Source organism: Anser brachyrhynchus, assembly GCF_964034855.1.
Source record: "Anser brachyrhynchus genome assembly, chromosome: 1".
Classification (NCBI taxonomy): domain Eukaryota; kingdom Metazoa; phylum Chordata; class Aves; order Anseriformes; family Anatidae; genus Anser; species Anser brachyrhynchus.
In genome coordinates this window covers 149,604,183-149,628,371 of record NC_137694.1, presented here as the reverse complement: position 1 = coordinate 149,628,371, position 24,189 = coordinate 149,604,183, and the positions used below count along the sequence as shown (strand labels likewise).

General features: G+C 44.1%; 1 protein-coding gene and 1 long non-coding RNA gene across 4 annotated transcripts in view; one reads left to right on the top strand and one right to left on the bottom strand.

The window, feature by feature from the left end:
* NAXD (NAD(P)HX dehydratase) overlaps positions 1-6,617 on the bottom strand; it is a 48,904-nt gene extending 42,287 nt beyond the window's left edge. For 2 of the 3 annotated variants that reach the window (XR_013955221.1, XM_080605227.1), the window contains exons 1-3: positions 6,242-6,617; positions 4,764-5,573; positions 3,360-3,731 (exon numbers count right to left, since the gene is read on the bottom strand). Coding sequence is in view for 2 of the 3 variants with exons in the window: in XM_080605227.1 (XP_080461353.1) it covers positions 3,360-3,731; positions 4,764-5,573; positions 6,242-6,317 (1,258 nt within the window). In the remaining variant the exon portion in view is untranslated. The remainder of the gene's footprint in view (positions 1-3,359; positions 3,732-4,763; positions 5,574-6,241) is intronic. The other variant, XM_080605228.1, reaches the window with a different exon arrangement.
* Positions 6,618-6,688: 71 nt separating this feature from the next.
* Positions 6,689-14,999, top strand: LOC308200154. Its single transcript, XR_013955289.1, has 3 exons — positions 6,689-7,260; positions 7,781-7,848; positions 8,782-14,999. It is a non-coding gene; the product is annotated as an uncharacterized lncRNA (long non-coding RNA).
* The last annotated feature ends 9,190 nt before the right edge of the window (positions 15,000-24,189 follow it).

Sequence of the window (24,189 nt, the reverse complement as noted above, 5' to 3'; positions counted from 1 at the left end):
GAAGGAAAGTCTTACTGTAAAATATGTTCTTTTTTTAAACTAACATGAGCATTTAAGTACTCACACACAAATAAAATCACTCAAAGATATACAAACTGATGTACTTGTAAAAACCGAAAGCATTACCACCTAAAAGCCTTTAAAACACCGAGTAACTAAGGAAGGTGATCATTTTTAAAATGAATTTAGGGTCTGAGGCGGAGAACATTCTCACTGCTCACAGTACTAACTTAGAGCTCAAGTACAGAGAGAAACAACAGCCCAGAATAGTTATATGTACGCTTTGCAACTGAGAACTATCATCAATCTGAAATCGCTTCCATAATTACGCTCAACTGAAATAGGTACGCTCAGTAAGGACTAAGCACATCCAGACACGGAGCAAGCACAGAACAGCTAAAACCACACTTTATATTTATACCCTACCTTATTTTCACTTCCCCTTAAAGACTTCCACATCTCAGCAGAATCAGGGCCTAACTCACTGCTCTTATTTTGGCAGGTGGCTACGAAGCATAATGAAAAGTCTTTCTGCAAAACTGTAATCCATTGCACTAGATGCAGCAAGCATTACAAAAATAACACAAGCAAGTTTTAGCTGTAACGCAACTACTGATCTCTGCTGCAAGGTTACATTTGACACTACATATTAAAACAGCTATACGCTCTGAACGCTGTATGCTCAAATTACTGTTCAAAAGACTATGACAACTTAGAAGAAAAGTATTTCAATAATTACAACTAATGCAAATTAAAGTTTACCTATCATGGGACAAAACAGAAGACCAGTACTTACATCAATGATGTTTTAACTATAAATCGCAGTAAATACACTAAAAGAATAAACTCTTGTATTTCAACAAAACTCATTTACTGTACAAGTCTGTTGAGAAGAGTGGTTTATTTAAACGTTAAAATTTTACTCCTTCACTTTATCCATGTTTCTTTTATTCTTTTTTTTTTTTTTTAAAGATCTCCAAAATATATTCCAAGGAACTGCTGAATATTAATAGATAATTACATAAAAAATAGGTCCTACAATAGTCCTAATTTCCACTTGTATAAAATTTAGTAATCCCACCCATGGAGAAGAAAGAAGAAAAAAAAGATGTGCCAGAAAATTTGGACATAAAAATGCAAAAAAAAGTAATAAGCAAGAAAACTCTGTATCTGCGCGCTATCAGCAGAAAGCATCTTTTTCTCCATCCTTCACAAAATCTAAACCTAAACCAGACACACTAATCATCAGCAATAAAATGCTTTAGTGTTCAATAATAATAAATACTCCTTGCTGATCTTTTGTTTCTAAAATTCTCCTATAATACAGGCATTCTGTTTCCACTGAGGTAAAAAAAAAATATATATATATATATATATATATATATACACATTCACTTCGTTTTGGATTACGGCCAATATAGCATTGCAGCAACCCCTAGTAAAACAAAACACTCATCTCCTCTGGAAACAGGGCAGATTAATTTCTTTAAATCACACCTCATACATTAACTGGTTTTCAACCACACATTAAACATACATATCGTACACCTTAGGAGGACTTGAGAAACTCCTCTGTTCCTTTGTTGCTGATTTTTGTTCATTTGTAAATATAAAGCGATTATGTAATAAACAAAAGAAAACTGAATTACGCTGAAAGAAATTCTTTGTGGAGCCCTACATTTACCTACATAAACACTAAGGCATATTTAGCTATCAACAACTGCAATCCTAACTCCTTAGAAGATGTGTTGCCCGAAGCTTCACTTTTAACATTTTATTACAAACGCTTTGTTACACCTTCACCATTTGAAAGATTAGAAACCTGAGTTTCTCATTACTACGGTTAAATATACATAAAGCATTTTTGCACAGTGTATTACAGCTGTACAACCCGTATGGTGAAATCCAGCAGGAGAAACTAGACTGCAGTTTCGATCCCATACAAATAATAAAACTCCTTCAACTTTTCGCAAAAAACATTTTAGAAGTAATGGTAAAGCCTTGTAGGTACCATCACCCCAGTTGAGAACCTCAAATGACTTCCTTGGAGATTTTCTAAAGCACTTTAGGTTTTCTTTCCTTTAAAAGTAAAAGCAGCATTTAAAACACAAAAATCCATAACCATGCTGTAATTTATCAACTGAAGTCTTTTGACATAGAGGATTGCTACTGACCAACTATCTGATCAAGAAGAAACACAACAGAGTCACCTAGCCTAAACCCCTACAGGCCTGAACACCCAGTTCCCGATGCATTTTACAGGGAAATGCCCGAATATTTAATGTAGAACTGAAAAGGTTTCAAGATCCTCTCAAGAATCAGAGTGTGCCTTTTAGGTTCTGATGTGCGGGATTATTATTCAATGCTGTGGGTTTGGGTGTTTTTTTTTCTTTTCAAACCACAATTTCTCTTTCCAGCAGTGTGAAACTCAGAATTAAAACAGAACGAGACTTGTTTCAAGACAGCAGGCTACAACCACCGGGTCCCAAGCTGACTCTGGTTTCAGCGCTGACAGAATACCAGTTTTCCTCCTGCCCACCAAGTCTACCTCCACATACAGAGACTATGATAAAGATAAACGACACAGAACCACAGAGCTTAGAAGTCTGTTAATGAATGCTAACATCTGATTATCAGCTTCTGGTCCACACGTAAGTTACAGAAGAAAAGGTCTGTGCATAAACACCAAGTCTAGAGTTCTCGCTTTGCCTTTTTCTCTAACATAAATTCAGGCCCCCAAAGAATTTATAGATGAACTGGTATAGAATAAAAACATATGCCAGTATTTCCACCTTGTACTGTGTCTACTACAGTAACATGGTGTTTAATTAAAAGATAGGATTCAGAATACATATTTAAAGAAATTTATTTTAAGGCTGGACTTTAACATTTGACTTACTTGAGAGTAAGCAAAATTCAGGTCTTTTCCCAACCCTGGAAAAATGTATGCGTATCCTTAATTTCACACACTGAGTTAGTCCTGTTAATTTCAACAGCAGCAGAATTTCTGCTACAACATACCTGTTTCCACATAGTTTTCAGCAAACATACTACTTGTCTTTTATATATAAAACTTCTCCTAACTTCGTTTTACGGACACGTAAACGTGGAAAGAACTCCCTGATGTTTACAGGGTTTTAAAAGTGTTATTTCACTCAGAGTTTGTTATAACTAAATCTGTGTTATATAATCAGTACAATGGTGCAAGTGACAATTTCGTTTTACATCAGACAGACACCTTCACCACGGTATTAAATAGTTCCAACTACCTTTTATTTTGAAAAGCTGCTTACTAACAGGGCTTTCACATAGAACCTTTAAAAAAACATAGCTTTTATTTATGCTATAGAAGGAAGTACCTATCGGTGGAGAAAGTGCTGCTGTCACAGCATTATAATTAAAGTTATCCCCATATGAGCGATGGTTTGCCCTCTGAGGTGGACTCGCTGGTATAGATTGTGACCTTTGTGATACCGTAGAAGAAATTCCTGCCAACATCTGTCCCAACATCTGTAACATCTGGAGCTCTCGAGCATGCTCAGCTTCACGACGCTTGTCCTCAATTTTGAGCCTCTGCTCTTCGTATCTGTAAAATTTCTCTTCTGTATCCACGCTCTGTTGCAGGAATTTTTCCATCATTTTATCCAACGTTAAATTTGCATGGCGTTTTTTTGATCTTTTGGGCTGATTGAGAGGTGGAGTAACAGTAGGAGCGCTTATTTCTTTAAAGCCTAAAACAAGAAGAGAGAGGATTATTTTTCTGCAGGACTAAGAAGAAAGCACCAAAAAATCTCCCTACGAGATGCAGACCTAACGTGTCACTAAGTTATTATTCTTCCTCAGTGAGAACTGTAATTATTTCAGATATTTGTATTTCAGAGTACCAAAGCAAAAAACCTCAAGCTTCTACAAAGTCGTAAAGGTAGCACGAAAATCACGCAGACGTCTTTTAATTGTTGTAGTACTAATCTTCAACAATGGGAGTCTTTTTGATCTTGTAAAAAGGTTTAAGTGAAGGCTATTAAACAGTATAGGCTCATTTGTGCATTGCAGGTAATTACATTAATCTAAATTGAGTTTCAGTCTGTTGGCATTCTGGATTTGCATTTCAAAAGCACATTAGTGTAAACAACCCTTTGATGGGGTTTATGTGTAAAAAGAAGGTTGGTTAAACGTCAACCAATTGGCTGATTCCTCAGTGATGTCAACTGCTGAAGACAGGTTCACGTTTGTATTAAAAACATGGCATTAATCTAGATTCAAAACAAACAAATAACGCTGCCCCCCCACCTCCACGACACACATACAGAGCTGGGGGAAAAGAACGAGAGAGGAAGGGGCAGGCTTTATCTAAAGACTTCTCCTGTCTGCCAGCCTGCTGAAGTTGGAAGCAGGGTTTCTGAAACAACCCAAGCAGTTAATTACGTAAAAGCTACCCCTAGCTTTCTGGCCCGTTTCTGCAACAATAAGCAGATTTTTCAGGTATTATCTTCATCGTCATCATAATACTGCTTAACAGGACCGCACGTAAGCCGAAGGGAACGGGAAAATCCTCCGGCGAGAGGCGCTACCTGACGCCTCGCCTCATCCCCGCTTCCAGTTGGCTTCCCCCTGCTCAACCCCAACAAAACCTCCTCTCCTCAGGGCCTCCATCCCAGCGGCATTTCCCACCTGCTCCCCTCCCGGGCACCCTTGGAGGAGGGGAGGCGGCGGATTTGGGAGCGATGCAGAAGCGGCCGGAGGGGAGGCCGCCCGCTACTCACCGTCGCCCGGCGGCACCGGGATGGCGAAGGGCGGACACTCCACCTTGATGGGGTGGTCGGCGTACGAGGAGCACTCCCCGGAGTCCTCGGTGAAGTTGTCGCGGGGGGACTCCAGCTCGGCGTCCTCGTCCAGCTCCGTGTCGACCTCGCGGCTGTTGTGCGGCGTGCCCGGCGTGGGCGGCCCGCCGTGGGGACCCACGGGCTGGGGGCCGTCGGGCAGCGGGGCGGCGGGGGGCTCGGGGGCTCCGTCGGGGCCCCCCCTGCAGCTGAGGATGCGGTCCATCTCGTCGTAGTACTTGCAGATCTTGCGGGCGTGCCCGTTCTTCTTCAGCCCGTCCCGGGCCTGGTAGTACTGCCGCTTGAGGCCCTTGATGCGGATGCGGCACTGCTCCGGGGTGCGCTCGAAGCCCAGCTCGGCCAGGCGGCACGCCACGTCCCGGTACACATGGCTGTTCCGAAAGTTGCCGTCCAGCGCCGACTGCACGTCCGCCTCGCCCCAGATCTCCAGCAGCGCCCGCGTCTCCAGGTCCGACCAGAGGAAGCCCCGCGTGTTCGTGATCATCCTCGGCCGGCCGGGGTCACTGCAATGGCCGCGCACCGGGGAGAGGGAGGGACGGGAGGGGAAGGCAGGGAGAGGGAGGGACGGAGGGGAGGAGGGAGGGGGCTCAGTGCCCGCTCGCCGCTCTCCCAGGGGGCGCCTGCACCAGCCCCGGCCCGGGAAGCGCCGGGGAGCCGAGCCCCGGGACCCGCATCCCAGCCCGGGCCGCCGCCCGCACGCAAAACTTTTCCCGGCGCCGCCGCTGCGGTCACCTGCAAATTGGGGGGGGGGGGGGGGAGAAGGGGGTCGGAAGGGGAGGGGGGGATAAAAAATAAAAATAAAATAAAAACCCCTCCCCCGCCGCTCGCTCGCTCGCCCTCCGCCGAGAACAACGAGGAGAGAAAGGACGCGCCGCCGCCCCGCTCAGCCGTGCGCCGCCGCTCCCCCGCCCCGGGCTCCTCCGGGAGCAGCAGCAGGACGGCGGCGCTGCCTGCACTTGGAGGCCCTGCTCGTGGCAGCGCCTCCCTCCTCCTCCTCCTCCTTCCTCCCTCCTCCTCCTCCTCCTCCCCCCGTTCCTCCCCCACTCCCGCCGCAGTGGAGCGCGGTCCCTGCACGCCCCCGCAGGCAGCGCGGCGACCCGCTGCCCGCACGGGCACAGGCGCCCCGACACACCCCCAGCCCCTTGCACACCCCCAGCCCCTTGCACACCCCCAGCCCCTTGCACACCCCCAGCCCCTTGCACACGCACACACCGGGGTGCCCGCGGGCACACGCGCGCCCCCCGCTTTGTGCCGCCCCCCCCCCCCCCCCCCCAGCCCAGCAGGTGAGCGGGCGCAGCGCTGCCCTCCCGCTCCGACCCGCGGGGACGCTCACACCGCCCCGTCCCCGCGTCCTCCCCCGGGGGGAGGCCGCGCCGCGCCGTGCCCCGCTCCCCCCTTACCTCGCCGCAGCGCGGGGCTGCCGCCAGCCGCCGCCGCCGCCGCCGAGCGCGCAGGCAAGCGGCGCACCCAACTCATGGGCTCGGCTTCCGCCTCCGCGCCGCGCCGGGGCCGAGCCGTGCCGGGCAGGGCAGGGCAGGGCCGGCCTACGCGGGCGCCCCAGCCCGGCTCCGCTCCGCGCCTCCCCGCGGCGCCCCGCGGCCATCCTGCCCCCCGCCGGCGGCAGCCAATGGCGGCGCGGGGCCGCGCTGAGGTGGCGGCGGCGCCGGTAATGGCCGCCCGTGGCCCGCTGGCAGGCCGTCGCCTCGGGGTGGGCTCCGGTGATCGCGGCTGAGGCGACCTCGGGTTTGCCTCCTCCGCCCGTCGGCAATTAAAAACGCTGCGGAATTACCGTTTTTATTTATGGCTGCCAGCCTTTGGAAGCTCCTCGCCACCCTCATCTCACCGGGCTTTTGGAGCAAACCTCCGATTTGGGAGCGTGATATATGGCGAAGTTTCTATCTATATCCCAGACACGTCATCTTAGAGCAGTATTCTTGTAATATTTTCTTTAAAACGCACCAAAGCCGGTGGAAATACCCACTAGTGTTCATCTCTGGTCCTACAGCACCTACATAGTGCAATACATCAAAATACAAGAAAAACTGAAATTTTTAGGCACGAGATACCTGAAACATTGAAGCTCAAAATAGTCCTAATTTCTGCCCTACGCTTCTGGGTATTTCCAGCAAGACTGTTGTTTAATTTCTCAGAAAATCTTCTGGCCTAATTAGAAGTAAGATACCAACATCTCAATCAATATTTTGCTAGGATGAAGACAGACAACATTGTCTTTTACGTGTTTTTTTTTTCTTTATATAAGGATGTGGACAAAAAATCTGCCAGATTTGCCTGGACCAAACCCAAACAAGTGATTTGTGCCCTTCAGTTTTGGAGGCATCATTTTAAAAAGCCGTGCTGTCTGCAAACTGCAAGACAGACGACCTGGGCTTTTAATAATCCAGATTGAACAGTAACACAGGTACCGAAGCAGAAACTTGGATGCCTGACAAGTGCACTGTCAAGTTTTAATTTGTTTGCTGAAAAGTTACTCTTCTATAGGTTCTGGTATCTGATATGATCTTAAAAGTAATACCGGGCCAGTGAAACTTGCCTTGTATTCAGTCAGCACAAGTAATGCTTTTTATCCTTTGGTTGTTTGACTGTACTGCAACCTAAAAGATAGATTTGATGGCTAATCATGTTTAGCTTTCACATGAATTCTAGCCCCAAAAAGAATTACCAGACTGTTGAACACCACATTTCTTACACTCATGTTTTGATACGAACTGGAAGGATGAAGACCAAGTAGATTTCCTGTAACTCCAGCACCGATTTAATGTCCGGGAAAGAGGGGGAAATGAACAATGAAGATGTCTGTTTTGATCCCATCAAGTATTTCTAGCTCCACCAAAAATACGTTTTGTGCCCCGCAAAAGAGAGAGGAAGAAAGATATAATTGTAATGTTGTTTTTCGTTGTCTTCTCTGGTTTCCTTTGTAGCAGTTTTGCGGAATCAGTGATGTTTCTGGGACCCAATTCTCAATTAAAGTGTAGAAGAAAACCTAAAGGTATCTATGTGCTTCCTGTATGTCAACTTTGTTTAGGCTGTTTATACCACCCTTAACATCAACTAATCTAGTCTCACCATACTTTAACTGTACATTAGCAAACGCAAGTGTAAAACCTTAGAGTAAAACACATTGCCACTCTTCCAATGTTCTACTACTCTGCATCTAACTCTAGTTAGATTATTTTCATATTGTACTGGCTGCCGTTTCTATACCTTGTACAGTGTAAATCCATAACTACTAGTGCCATCTCTGAGCGCAGCATCAGGACTGTTACTTAACTGGGGAATGAGGCAGGGAAAAAGAGCCATTTATAGAACTACAGAAGATAAAAGGTAGGTGAGGCAAGAGTTCACATGTCCAACAGAGAGAAAATGCAACTAAAAGAGGCACTGATTTCTTTAGGTAAATACTGTGCTTTTTTTTACTGAGTTCCTTTTCTGACAGGGCTGTCCATTTGTCTGCATGTTCATCTCTCACATGAAGGGAGGCAATGACTGTGCAAACTTCCCTTTCATACTTTGGACTAAAATCCTTCTTGCTTCATTGCTTGTTTCTCTGTTGCTGGCCCCTAGCTCTTGATGTCAGCTTTCAGTTCCAGCATTTTACCCATTTTGTAGCTGCACTGTCACCGCAACATAGCTTCCTCACTAGTGGAATAATTACTGCAAAGGAAAGCTGTACATCATTGGCCTACCTGAGAATTTCCTACTCCTGCCAAAGCAGACAAGCAATTTGAAGTTTTACTTAGTAGTAGGTGGCCACGGTCGCTGACAGCAGTTGCTTGCTGGGAACAGAATGTATATACGTAGATGGGGTGAAATATGGGCTGTAAGCTAGATGTACAGACCCCCAGATAGCGATCACTCTGGACCATTTTTCTCATCTGCAGGCTCCTGCTGAATCTCCATTCACAACTGCTTTCTGTTTCAGATCACTTTGTGCCTGCTCAGTCCTTGCCACTCATTTGGATTGTGCAATCCTGCCTGCCCAAGCCATTCCAAGGTGAACGTGGACAGCAGATGGCAACAACAGAGCTTGCGACATCCTTTGATTGCATTCTCCATTCAAATAAATGTCAACCTGTATTGCAATCACCGTTTTAGGTCAGAAAGCATATCCATGTTAATAACTGCAACAGAAGGTTTAATTGTTTGTGTGGAGTGAGGGAGTGGAGGAACTCAGAAGTAGTAATTAGCTTGGAGCTACCCATAAAGTGTGACCTAAGATTTTTGTTGTTGGAATGGGAATGTGGAGGCACTTTTCACCGTGAAAAAGGTGAAAAAGTCAAAAGTCTTTATTTCATCTGAATGTTTACCTAGTTAAATATTAGGGTTGGAATTGATAGTAGTAATGGAGAAGGCAGTAACGGTGTAGGTGTTAAGATAAAGAAATAAGGGGGCAATTCTGCAGGTGTTATGATCAGTTAAATTTACTGCCATGAAAGTGAGTGGAATGAGCATGTTTTACAATAAATGTTGTGGTTTTCTTAGTACAGGACAAAATAGATTTTTATACAATTTAATTTTAGTCTCTTAGTTTTGATGTCTCTCTAGGCTGCAAAGAAACTAAATGTTTTTAGTTGAATAAGACAACCTGAAGCTACAATTATTCCTGGCACTATACTTCTGTGCATTCTTATATTCAGGAGAGAGGACAGCAGCAAAGTATTACTGACAAGCACTTACTAAAACAGAACATACTTTGGTTTGCCTGTAACATTCACTAAACAGGAATGTCACATGGCCTGAAGAATGGAAAGGAAACTGTAAATGGGAACAAATATACCCACACTCGATTAAACAGTTTGTAATAATTTAGTCTCTACAGTTTCAGTAATTCTTCATATTTTTTACAAGACTGGTACAGATATTTAGACATATTGAGTATGATAACATTTTGAATCCCATGCATCACTAGATAATTTTTGTTTTATACAAAGTGGACAGTAAGAACTTTTCATTTTGCTAAGTGTTAATGGTGAAAAAAGCAGGTAACAAGGAAACTGTAAAGAGAGTGTTTCTGTTTTGTCCTCTTCTTAGAGCAGTAAATAAGAATGACCTATGCACTGCAGTAAAAGTGAAGATGTTTTTTTGTGGGCTCACCCAACTGATTCAAAAAAGTTCCTGATACCTGGTGCAAACAAGCATACATACAGTTGCATGACTCTTAAGCAACATCCAAAAAGTTAAAACAGTTTCTTTTGGTAGCCTTCTATCATGGGGTTACAACATTGGTGGATAAGGGACAGGCAACTGTCATAATCTACCTGGACTTGCGCAAAGCATTTCACACTGTCCTGCACCACATCCTTGTCTCTAAATTGGACAGACATGGATTTGATGGATGGACCACTCAGTGGGTAAGGAATTGCCTGGATGGTCGCACTCAAAGAGCTGTGGTTAATAATTGCCTGGATGGTCGCACTCAAAGAGCTGTGGTTAATGGCTTGATGTCCGGGTGGAGACCAGCGATGTGGTGCTCTTCAGTGTGGGAGTGTGGCCATGGGGGTCGACAAGCACCATGGTTGGTGATAACATCAGACTCTTAACGATGAGGCCATCAGGAATGTAAAGAGTTTAGAAGGAACAAAGAAGGGTGATTCAGGAGATGCCTTGCTGTCTTGGACTGCTGATTCTCCAGCAGTTAAGACATGGAAGTTGCTGGGTGTTTGCTGTTGCCGTCAAAGTTGTTGACCAATGAATAGTTAGTGGAAAAGTACTGCTGTGGGGCGAATGGTATAAGCAGGGAGCCTGTCCTCAATAAGGGAGTTGAAGATATGTCCTCAGTGAAGAGAGCTGACGTTATGTCATCAATAAAGTGGTAGCAGTTACTGATCCTGAAAGAACCCTGGTGTCCGTGCCACACTTCAGGGGTCAGTACTGGGACCCGTGCTGTTTAACATCTTTGTTGGTGACATGGACAGTGGGACTTAGTGCACCCTGGGCAAGTTTGCTGATGACACCAAGCTGTGGGGTGCAGTCAGCACGCAGGAGGGAAGGGATGCTGCCGTGAGGGACCTGGGCAGGCTTGAGAGGTGGGCCTGTGCAAACCTCATGAAGTTCAACAAGGCCAAGTGCAAAGTCCTGCACTGGGGCCGGGACAATCCCAAGCTCAAATACAGGCTGGGCAGGAAATGGATTGAGAGCAGCCCTGAGGAGAAGGACCTGGGGGTACTGGGAGACTCAACATGAGCCGGCAATATGCACCTGCAGCCCAGAAAGCCAACCACATCCTGGGCTGCATCAAAAGCAGCATGGCCAGCAGGGTGAGGGAGGTGATTCTCCCCCTCTGCCTTGCTTTTGTGAGACCCCACCTGGAGCCCTGCATTCAGCTCTGGGGCCCCCAGCACAAGAAGAGCACGGGAGTATAAGAACGAGTCCAGAGGAGGTCCATGAAGATGATCAGGGCCTGGAGCACCTCTCCCATGAAGACAGGCTGAGGGAGTTGGGATTGTTCAGCCTGGAGAAGAGAAGGCTCTGGGGAGACCTTACAGCGGCCTTCCAGTACCTGAAGGGGCCTACAGAAAAGCTGGGGAGGGACTGTTTGTCAGGGAGTGGAGTGATAGGACAAGGGGGAATGGCTTTAAACTAAAAGAGGGTAGGTTTTGTTTGGAAGGGACCTTAAAAATCACCCAGTTCCAACCCCCCTGCCATGGGCAGGGACACCTCCCACTAAGATCAGGTTGCTCAGGGCCTTGTCCAACCTGGTTTTGAACATCTTCAAGGATGGGGCATCCACAGCTTCTCTGGGAAACCTGTGCCAGTGCCCCACCAGCCTCTGAGTGAAGAATTTCCTGCTAACATCTCTTCTTCAGGCTGAGCTTGATAGCTTTGCTTGGGTGTTGTCTTATCAATTGTACATACATGAAAGTAAACCCCTTGCACGAAACACAGCTTTCTGCGCCTTTAAGAGAGACACAGATACTCAAAATGATGGGCAGATTTGTAAAGTATAAATTGGTTTTACTTTAACTGGCACATTTCACTTCAGCCTGGGAAACACATAGTATATATTGAACATAACTGCTAGAAGAAGACTACATGCTGTATCCACAAAGGGATTTGAACACTGAAAGGTTCCTCTTTCAGGTACCTTGCGTTCCTTTTTTTTTTTTCCCCTGTAATATATTGCTAGTCATCTCACAAATCCAGCATATCAAATTTAGTGGTGTCCCCAGGTGTTCCTGGAGACTTTGTAGTAGCTTTCCCCATAATGCCCTAAACCTTGCATTTGTTGTCAGTCGCAGATTGCTGCATGCCATGGGTGTCTTTGCCTCCAGCTGCTTCTAGAGCTCTGCATAATCTTGTTGCTCAAAGGGAAAAGCTGTAGTTCTCTTTTCCATCTATGAGAGCTCTTCAGGTTACATATTCCTGAGATCTCATATATGGAAAATATACTCCAGTCCTCAATATGTCTTCTCTTCAGTATACAAGCATATTATAATTTAGAACGTGTACCTGAATTTGATTACAGCATCCTTTACTGGAAAGTTAGCATATATGTGTATGTATTATTTCATTCTCTTGTTGCCACAGCTGTATAAGTGCACGGCTAGCAAAAATTCATTTTCTTAATGCTGAGGCCAGCTCTAAAAGTTTTATTGGTATAATTAATCCTACTGGGGGAAGGGAAGGTCATTTAAAAATAAAAGCCAAAATAGGGTAAAAGTTCTAGGGTGCATGTAACTGTCGTTATAAAGACAACACATCGGAATGATGATTTTCCTTGCTATATGGGAATAACTATCCCAGCATAAAGCACTTTTATACAAATATAACCATAGATGTATTAAGAATTTGAGATAGGAGGGGAATTTTATTACTTTAATCTATCATGATAATTTAAACGGTACCTGTTTCTGACAGACAAGCCTCAATTAACCCATGGAAATTTTAAATTACTTCATTTGGCCAATGATTTTCCACAGAGAAGCACTTCCCTTCCTGTGAAGTAAAATAAACTTTTCAAAAACACATTTCCATTTTCTGCCCTTCACTATCATTAACACCTGTCCCAGAAAGGTGTACTGTGTCGGTGAATAGCGTTCTGCTGCTAGTACATTTGCACAAAGAGTAGTTAATGAGGGTGCAGCAAAGACCGGGAGGGGCAGGGATTTAGTGTGTAAATGTGGGAAGGAGAGTGTTGAAAGATGGTTCCCCAGAACTAGGGCTGACAAATGTCGGGTGTCCAGAAAGCTGATGTGTGGCTGGAGAGGAAGGGAGGTGGGTAGCTGCTCAGCCCGTGAGCTGCTGCTGCTGCCTCAAGGTTCACAATAGAAGTGATCAGGCAGCCCATAAAGCCCCTGCCCAATTCCAGGGTCATCACTCCTTGCTCCAACTTACTCCAACTACCCTCCCTGCACTGTGCTCTCCCACTGTCTTCCAATGCTTTCCACCAAAATTGGCCTTGATCACAGGTTAAAATAAGATTAATCTCTTGGTGAGCAAAGGGGAGAGGTCTCTGCATGCCCACACAGAAATCTTGTTGTCCGTGGCCACCCCGTGGTGCTCCCCAGTTCCAGAGCCTTTCCTCTCCCTCTGTGCCTGGCCACTCAGCCCCTTCCCTCGCTGGCCATGCTGCCAGCTGGCTCCAGCTTCGCCTGCCACACGCTGAGGCTGTCCACTTTGGCCTTCTGGTCAGACTCTCCCCATGCAAGAAATGGCTCCTGCTGCAAGCAGTACAGCAGAAACAGCCCACACTTAACCAAAATCCACCCAGACAGGACCCTGATGGCAGGAAAAGATGGGGTGCATGCAGCAAAAAACAGGTGGTAATGATTGAAGTGTCTTGGGATGCTGAGGCTAGACCTCAGCTAGGGATGCAGAGCTCAAACAATTGGCAATACCATCGTTTATCATCTTCAGTCTGAAGCGTCAGGTGAACTCCTATCACGCTTAATACACCTCTTCAAACCCACACTCACTTCCTTAAAAAGGAAGAGGGCTAAAAGCCCTTTTCAGGTACGCCTACTCTGCAAATAAGGCCCCCAAGACCTCTTACCTTCTCCCTTCTTTAATTACACATCCCACTTCCTCCGTCTAGAGCCCCTAAATTTTGCATCCCCACCCTCTCCTTCTTTTCTGCTGAGTACTGCTGCCTCACTGCAGTGCACGGTTTGTTCCCTGCTCTGCATTTGTATTTCTTTTGGATATATATATCTTTTTATTTACATATCCTTTGGAAAGCGGATCCCAGCCCTATGTTGCATGTGAGGGAACACCTTGGAGCGCAGCAGGCGCGGCGGCTGGGCGCCAAGGCTCACACACTTTTACAGGACTGCTGTGCATTTCCATACAATACACTGCATGTGCCACAGGTGGGCCGTTTCTGCAGGCCACAGCAGAGGACCAAAGAAATAGTCTGTAAGCTGCCTTCGTCCCAGTTGTCAGGTGGTGAGTTACCTGCTGTAAAAAAAGTCTTTTAAGGCACTGCCTTCCAAGTGGCCGTGAAGGCTTCCTCCCATTATACGGAAAGCAGATTATTGCTGAACTTATTTGATCCACTCCCAGGGAGCAATAAAAAACACATTTTTCTCAGTAAAAATTCCATCTGGTCTCTGAGATATATTGGTATGGCAAGCTTATGCCTTCCACCGTTGCTGCTCGCATTCCCCATCCAGTCACTTATCAGTTCATCTGTCACAAGAAGCAGAAAGATTCCCCTTGCACAGACAAAAAGTCACCTGCCGGCAGCCTCTGGTAACTGGTCCTGCATCTATTCTGGCAACTGAAACAGCATGATTTTTTAAGGTTGCAACAACCTAAAAAGACTTCAACAGGTTGTCCATTCTGTTCAGGCGTTCAGAACTGTTTCTACGAAGAAACTATGGGGTGGGGAGGGAAAGCACTGGAAAGAAAAATTAATCACCTTTGTGTTTTTTTGTTTGTTTGTTTGTTTGTTTCCTGCGAGAGCTCTTTTGTAATGCTTCACAGCAGAGTGAGTTTGCTGGTTAGGAAAATCAGCAAACTGAATGCTGTTCTTTTGAGATAAAATCTGATGCCTTTCATTTGCAGCTGTGCACACAGAGTCTTAATCCACCCGGTGTTTATCAGGTTCAGAAGCAGTTTTATCAAATTCACTGAGGAAAAAAGGAAAGCCACAGGTTTGGGCCTAACTCCACTCCTGATACCTCTGGGTCAAGTTTGAGACCTCGGGTCTTTCCTCCCCTCCCTGAGTTTATTAAAGCTGCTGACCGGTTGCAATTCATTGCGATGACACAAGCGACACAGTCACCTTTCAAAAGCATCACGTTATTTCCAGATAAAAACCATTGAAGAGTATTATCATTCTGGTAAATATTTGATGGAAAAAAAAATAATACTGTTTATCAGGTTTAACAGATGCTTGAGGTTATTAGTTCTTCTGCCAAGCGTATGCTTCTGCATGTGCTTCCTCTAACCCTCTTCAGAGGTGCCCTGTTTCTGTGCCCTTCTCCCTCCCTGGTTTTTGTCCCGTTGAGCCAGAACTCACTACTAATTTTCTTGAGGGCAGAAGGTTTCTCAGGCTCCTTTACTCACCATAAGAATAATGTTAACTACTCTCCAGTGATCCTGCGATCTCAAAGATACAAAGGATGCCTATTGATGCATTAGCCTATGAACATCTGATGTGTGCACAGTCTGGAGATATAGACTTTTTTTTTTTTCCCTGGGCTTCCAAAGTCTCACGTCTGTTACAAAAAGGCTCTTAGCCTATTCAGTGTGAGTAAAAAGACTCAGAATTGGAGGTCAAAGTGACAAAGATGACCTAATTGTGGAGGTGTGGGAGGACTGTTTCAGAGTAGTGGAAAAAGTGGAAATAAAGGAGGTCAAATAGTTTCAGAAGATGCTTCTGGCTGAGTATTTTTGCCAGGTCATGAGCTGTGACGGGAAATATGGAGTGTAATTCAGCTCCAGATTGTAGACCTCTAAATTTAGCTATTAAATGTAGGTAACTGCCTGTGAGCCACATACCTAAACTTCCATTTCAAGGAATGGAGATCAAGTCCTTAGAGTTATTGGGGCCTGGAGAGCTACTGAGCTCATCCTAAATTAGGCATCTACCAGGCCAGTCAGTCAAAGACCCACTCCTGCTGCTGCTAAGGTACTTCTTAAACTTCGTCAAGTCTCTTTGGCACTTACCCAGATACCTAGGGTACCTGAGGATATGCTGGGCTCCCTGAAGCCAGAGGAGCCACATGCAGCCCTCTGGTAACTGTGTTGGCAAGGGGAAATTATGTACCCTTTTGCCCACACAGGAGCACGCCAGATGGTTGGGACAGCTGAGCGTAATGCATCTTTCAGTGCAGGCCTCCTTGAATGTCCCAAAAGGGCATGTCCCAAAAGCTGCTCATTTATTTGCTTGGTTTACATGGCAAACACAAGAAGGAGTAAACATGGCATCAGCTGCCCCTGGAAAGCTCAAGGGCTTCTTCTGTTTAGAGTCTCTCAGCCAGGCTGACTGATGTGGCTACGGGCTGGAGCCGTAGGAGTCAGGGCTCTTTGATAAGGGTATCCAGATATGCAGCCACTCTTATCTGCAGTAAACAATATTAACTGAAAAGATGTGGCACGACAACCCTGGCACCGTATAGGTATGGACTATGTATGGAACACGTAGGGGAGAGTAGAAACAAATTTCATAGCTCCAGCACTAACATGTATAAGCTCACTCTTCTTACAAGAGAAAGGGCACTCTCCTCATGTATTTCTCTTTTATCTTACCCTCTGCTCAGCCTAAAAGGTTAAAAAACAAGCAAGCAAACAAACAAACAAAAAAACCCACAACCAACCAACCAAAAAAATCCCGGAGAAACCTACGGTGACGTTATCACAGCTTATTCTTATCTATTCGCTTGCTGCCTTTGCTAACAGATTACAAATCTTCTTGATATATTGCACAATGAGTACAAGAATTTAACTACTAATGGATTTTCACAGTAGAACAGGAGTACAGAGCATTTCTGGAAATACTGTGTGTTCATGCAGTTCAGCAGATATTAAGAACAGACACCATCAGCTAACGGAAGAGGATATACGCACAGACAGCTGACTTGCACTTCATGGAGAAGTTTTTGGTCCCTCGCTGGTCATTGCACGTTCCCTTCACAAGGTGTTCCTGGTGCACATTGGCTTTAAAAGCATTGTCAGCTTTGTCTGTGCCACCGTTTTTACACAGTCATGTCCTTCCTTGCTGTTGTTAGGCTTCTGTTTGCAACTAAAGGCTGTTACTTCCATCTGCTCTGGGCAAAAATCTGCTTCTGAAAGACTCTCGTTGTCCTTTGGCAGCGTGCCACAGAAACGTTTCTCCACAAAAGCAGTAGCTGTCGGTTCTGGATTTTAGGGACTGCAGGATCACCTTCAACACACAGCAGCACGCCGTTCAATTAGTTATCATCAGGTCCCTCCCAGGAGATGAATTTTCTGGGCCTGGACACACAGAGGCAGCCCACTGTTAATGCAAACTTTGATCAGCCCAGTAAGTGGCAGCGCTATGAATCTTCTCCTTCCTTTGCTCTCTCTTTTAAGCAAGAACTCCTGAAAGAGAAGCGATTCCTCTCCTGTAACCCATATATATCACGGTGCTCTGCTGTTCACCTGACAACAGATCCCCTCGCTCCTATGCCCTTTGTAATCATTATTGACAGTGCAATTCTTCTGATTGTCAGTCAGATTTATAACTTGGGCATTGCCTTCAGGTTGAACTTTGTCTTGAGTTCCTTCCATCCAAACTACACTTAAATCTTGTAAGTAATTTTTGCCTAATGTTGGGAGGAAGTGAGTCTTCCTATCTGCTCACTCAAGCAAAAAGCTTGTTAAAGACAGATACTGCAATACCAGAAAAACAGTAAAAATTTCTGCCTTTTGTTTTGGATTTTTTTTTTGTCAGAATCCTTATCTGTAATTACTGTTGTGCTAGAAGCCCTACTTACTGATCAAGACCCCTTTGCATTAAGAATTGCGTAAAAAGGACAGAATCCCAGAAAAAGTTCAATTCAGGTATACCAGGCAACAAGCAGACAGGAAAATGCAAAGAATCAAGAAGTCCTTAGTTGTCACAATGGGGGTGACAGTACTTCCAACATACCTGCAGCATAAGAATTTCAAGTTCTTTGCTGGAAAGCTTTGAAAAGCACGATGCGTTCACTGTTTACGTGTTTATGGCATTCTTCTCCCATATGTGATGGCTGAATGGGAGGAAGCACCAAGCATGCTAGGGAGGTCTTTGAAAATGAAGACAAGGATATATTTCATGAGAGAAAAGAGCAAAGAATAAATTAGGGTTCAAAGATAAGCTGATGGAGAGGAAACGAGAAACTAATAGAGGACAGAAGCTGTAAGGATGCAAACTTTAGCTCAGCAAGTCTCTAAGCTGCAGACTGGGGGAAGAAAGAGGAATCCTCTAAATTTCTAGCTTTCTAGCTTGGGTACTGAGCATCTCTGGGACTACACAGGTGATTTTGAAGAGTGTGAGATAAGGTAAATATGACAGAAGTCTTGCAAGTAGCGTTAGGCATTTGCACTGGCAAATGTTTTGGAAACTGCACTGGAAAGTAATGGTCTCTATATTATTTTCCCTAAATATACCTACTGACCAAAATTAGGTCATCAGTACAGATGCTATGCTTTTGCTATCAGGACAGAAGAGTGAAGGAAACTCAGCACCTCTTGCACTACAGCCCTTTATCCCTGGAAGTTCTCTGCCTTTGCAGCTGCTCACCTCACCTCAGCCTTTCTCAATGCTTTTTTTCTGCTCATCTGAGAACCATTTGGGTTATCCTTAGCACAGGTTAGAAGTGGAGTTGCTGAGATCTTGTGGTTTTGTTTTGTTTTGTTTTTTTGTTTGCAAGTTTGGAACTTTTCCTGTTTTGTAATAGAATAAAACCTGAGGGTTGGAATCTTTCTGCTAAAGGAGATACTGGAAACAGTTGTAATGGATCATTTTGGAGATACCACTTTCCAACTGCAAAATTCCCCCTACCCCCAATATAGAATAAAATAAGTTTTGAAACAAACATCACTTACAGTGAAATTCCTTTCAGCTAACTCTTGTAATTTAAAAGGTGGCCTATTCATCTAAAAGTCAATCTACTCATTCAGCTCTGGATGGTTGAATCCAGAGAGTGGTTCATTTCATCCCTTAAAAATAGATAGGCATTTACATTTTCTAAGATCAGATTGTAAGTCCTTTAGGATAAGGCTTCAATTTTTTCTTGACCTTGATATCAAAGTGGTGGGTCATGTGTACTCCAAGGTATATCCTGGATTTCTAGACACTGATTGCACACATCAGGGGATTTGTTGGACTACATCCTTGCCCCCTCCGTTCTCATGTATCTAGATTTTCCTTGGATTGAAAAGAGACTCTGGGGAGGAAAAGGAGCACAACCACCTGGCTTTCCCCCTAGTATGCAATCAGTGTAGAGACAGTGTGTATCTGGACCCAGATGCTCTTTAATCTATGACAAATTATACCAAATACTTAATCTATGACATATCCTACCAAATATCCTCTTTTTATATTTGTTATGTAAGGATGGTTGTATTTTTTGAGCTGTCAGACGTGGTATGCAAATCTGCAACTATTTTACAAAGCAAGTCAGAAAATCCAAGATGGGGAAGAAGGTAATAGAATTGTGTTCAAAGGCCTTTGACAGCCACTTCTGTCTTGTTACCGTGTCTTATATTAATCTCTTAAAATTTTAGGATGTTGTTTTCATATGTCTTTTCCCCATTTATTTCTGGAGAATACTTATATGTCTCTATTGAGTTGTTCATGGGTCTGTGTCTGGTCTTCTCATGATTCTTCTCATTTTTAAAATGTTCACCAATAGCTTTTTTTTTTTTTTTTTTTTCTCCAGAAAAATAGCAGTGTGTGCAATAATTCACAGGCACAGTGAACTTCAGAAAAGCTACTCAGGTTTCTGAGCTCTCAGTTTTAATGCTGTCTGTCCCTTTAACGTCAGCTGAACACTTATTACTGATGGGAAGACAGCTGGTTGCTCAGACGTGGATGTACAACATCTGCTGGCTGCCGTATAAGCACGAGACTTGGAACAGCTTCCACTTACTGTGCACCTGACTTTTTTGAAAATGGTCCAGTTTTTGTGTTTGTGAACTGATTTTGTGTCTTTATTCATGGGAGGGCTTCTCCTCATCCTTTCTTTATCCATTCTTGAACCTGTGCCACATCATCTGAAAATAAAGATTGGAGGACAGCACTTGGTGTTTAGCTTTTACACAGTTCTTCAAATATTTCTTCAGTTAAAACAAAAAAGAAATGATTTTTGGAGTGCCTGCAAGCCTCTGTGTCTCTTTGTCTCACAGGTGGCAGAAGTGAGAAAATAAAACACCCAAATGTTCACAAGCTTGGAGCTGTGGGCAAGGGGCAGCTAAAGAATCTCTGTAGGGGTGAGGAGCCTCTGGTTCCGCAGCAGCTGATCTATGAGGTCTCTGAGAGGAAACAGGTAGAGCCTGTGACTAGTAAGTGTAACAGACAGTTGAATTAAAACAGCAGCACTGGAATCCACTCACTCTAAAGAAATGTAAAGAGCACCTGGGTCTGTGATTGTAGTTAAGTGATCATCCAGCTAGGAGAAACCTCTCCAGGGCTGTAACCGGTTTTAAGAACGGTACCTGTCTTGCTGGAGGCTTTAAGCAGAAAGCCATAAGACAGTTTGCAAGTATTGAAAATGCAAATGTACAGATGGTGGCTTTCTAATTCTGTGAATTGCTTTCTTTCCAACACACAACACATGCATGTCATCCTGTGTTGGTGTGAAATATGCTCGTGCAGTTTGCTAAAATCATCCTTTACATCAAAGGGACAAACGGGGAGATGGGAACTCTATTTACCATCAACACAAAAGTAAGAGGGGATGTATTTACTTGCTTATTTCCATTCCATCTCAGTCATTTGATCATGACAGAACCTGCATGGACATATGCGTTCACTGAGCGGGTGGTCAGGCACTGGGACAGGCTCCCCAGGGCAGTGGTCACGGCACTGAGCCTGCCGGAGTTCAAGAAGTGTTTGGACAATGCTCTCAGACACAGAGCTTGGTTTTTGTGTGGTCCTGTGTGGAGCCAGGATTTGGACTTGATGATCCTTGTGGGTCTCTTTCCAACCTCGGATATTCTGTGATTTTGCAACTTTGTCAAGATGTAAGAGGATTTGGTGATTTTTAAGGAAAGAGGAAAAATGTTATTTCGGGTTTCAAAGATCTGTACAAGAGAGATTTTTGTACTTCTTTGTTGAGGCTTTGCATTTTGGCCCCTTGTTGAACTATGTTCATTGGATCATTGCCTAAGCTCTTTCCAAGCAAAGTTCGTGAACAGTGCCACGAAGTGTTGGCCTTTTTAGGTCTCTGACTCACCTACACCAGATCAAATAGCTGTGGTTATTTACACTATAACCATTCAGCAGCTGTCTGCTCCTTCTCTATGCTAAGGAGAACAGAATTGCTTCTTCTGTCCAGGCTACTATAGTCAATAGGCCATGTTGGCAAACCCAGTTCATCCACATTTTAGCTACAATAAAGTCTGAACTGAAACACTTCAAGTATGTGCTTGATTATGCTGTTTTTTTTCTGCGGGGATGTGGATGGACAGGACATTTTTTTGCTGACTGTAGTGTCCTCACCAAGTCCCTTCTACACAAATGCCTTGTGAGGAAATACGGACACACCAATCTACATTTTTGATTGTAGACACAATCAGACTTGAACTTACACCATTGGTTACTAAACAGCTAGAGTGCCTTTTCTTGTGTACATGCCCCAAACCTCCTGGCAGGTGTATTTCTTATGAAGGTTAAAGGTAAGAACAGAACTCAGTTGCTTTAATTTAGGTGTCAGAAGGTAAAGTTTTTTGCCTCAGATTCTCATTGTAGGCTCCTTTTATAATCAACGACCAAGCAAATGTGCCATCAAAGATGATATGCGTCATCCTAAAATGAAGGAATGAAGGCCCATGAAAAGTTAGGCAATTGAGAGAAAGGTCCTCTGTTTCCTTCCATCATGCTTAAAGACAACATAGGGTACTAGCTCAGTCTTTTGCTATCAAAGTTGGTGGCAATAATTTAATGTTTGCTGTACTGGACATACCTCTTTGGAGGCAACAGAAGTAGAACACGAGTCTGAAGGCATACAAGTAAGTGTCAGAAGGACTTGGGATAGACATTTGCAGTAACCATCAGGACTGGATGGCTCTCATCAAGGAGTGATAACAACTGACTTGTTATTAAATACCCACAAGTGATCATCTCACATACATTCACCCGTGCTGCGATGAAATCTTAGCCCTGCCTAACTCTAGCCCTAGAAATACCAGTTAAGTTATAGATATTTTATTTTTGCATTATCCTGAACAGAAATACTAACACTCTGTTTGCTCTAAAGAATTTCCAGAGAAATACCAGCCAATCTATTCTTATTACTGAGAATAATAATTAGCAAATATCAAGAATGACAAAATCTTTAGATGCTTATGATTTGAAGGCAAGTTAACGTCTTTCATGAGGATGAGTTCTGACTAATTTTGTGTCTTTTCTTTTGGAAATAAATGAATAAAAGAAGGGATGAAGAAAACCAGGCAAATAAATAACTGGCTGAACTTTCACACAACAGGCTGTAAAGGAAACTTGAAAACCACGGGGTGGGAGGAACTGTTCTGTCATTAATCAAAACCTGCAGGAGAAAGGAAGCAATGGATAATAGTATCAGTCGGGAATGAGGTTAAATCTGAATTGTTCCAGCAACCAGTACATGGAAAAGTTTCAAGTGTACTGTCATCAAACAGATTTAAAAAGAACTAGCCAAGTACCTTAAAAAAGCACGTATATTTAATTAGAAAAATGTTATAGTTCTGAAACATTATTTCAAGTTGGAGATTAGCAATTTTTTTTCTCAGACTTCACTTTACCCAACTATGTTGCAAAATCTCCTGACAGTGTTGTGCTGTTCAAGTCTCATAGAGTGAAGAAGGATCCAGTTTCTTCATTCAAATCCCTGGAATACATCCATTTGCTAAGTTGCAGGTTCTGCATTTTTTGGTGTCCACGGAGTAGGATGGGAGTGCAGCTGGTCACAGTTGCTCGTGCTTTATACCTCTTGACATATAAGAGCCTGAAAAAAGGCTGTGAGCGTGCCATCATGGGTATGCTGGCTTGAACATTTGGCCAATGGCATACAAAATGTAACCCCTAATGTGCAACCCCAGCAAGTAAAACACACGGTACTGCAATACTGCCACAGAGGAAAAAGAAAATAACCCTTAAGGTAACACTATGTCGTGGTAAAAATCTTATTCCAGCTTTAAAACTTTCTCTGGACTTTTGCATAGGTTCACCACCCACTTTTTTTTTTTTTTTTTTAATGGGCTGGTGGTAACAGAAGCTCAGCAGAACTGCACAGGGGATCTTATTCACTGAACAGTTGCACTGGCCAGGTGGTCCTGTGAGGTTGGCTGGGGACACAGAAGCTTCTTTTTACACTTTCTAGGAAGTGTCCGGATGCAATTAAGTGAGCCAGGAAAAATATCTGTTCTTCATTCCTTGGAAAGCTGAGGTACTACGGAATAAATGCTTCGGGTTTTCCAGAACACACGCCTAAAGCGGTTTGGTGGAGAAGCATGACCAAACACAGACAATGCAGTACTATGTGTTTGGAGGGGTCAGTGTAGGGGGGAACGATTCCTGTAGTGTGGACACAGCCTGAGGGTGCTTATGGTTGCCTTCTACGCCACAAAGATGTGGGAGACTCTTTGTCCAAACTCCCAGAGAGTCTCCCACAAAGAGTCTGTCACTTGTAATTTTTCCACACCCTGCAGAAGCAGTTTCATTCACCTCTCCTCCAAACTGTCCACTGGAATCGAGTGGAGAAGGTCTTGGTGTGGGCTAACTTGTGGTAGAACTGCTACATTGCTCCCAAGGATGAGAGCAATTGGTCTAACTTGGTTGGACACGCTCTTAGCCTCATTTCAATCCCGTTAAAGACAAAGTCTTTATCTCATCCATTCTTTTTGCACGCTTCAGGTCTTCAACACTTGGAAACAAAGTGGAAGTAAAATTTAAGGAATATGATCATCATTTTTTTGTTTCAGCAAATTGTGAGTTTGTGTGTTTCAGCAAATTTCACTAGAGATTGTGAAACAAAATTTTGAAGACCAGGGCTTATTATTCTCCTTATTGGAGACATGAACTGAGAGATGAAACAGTGAAGGAATATGACTAATAACAAAGAAGAAAGCCGCCAATCCTAAGGTTTTGATCAGGCAGGCATATTCCCAATGAGTTAATGAAGACTTTGCAATAACCCTTTCTTTCTTTCTTTTTTTTTTTTTTTTTTTTTTGCCTTCAGCT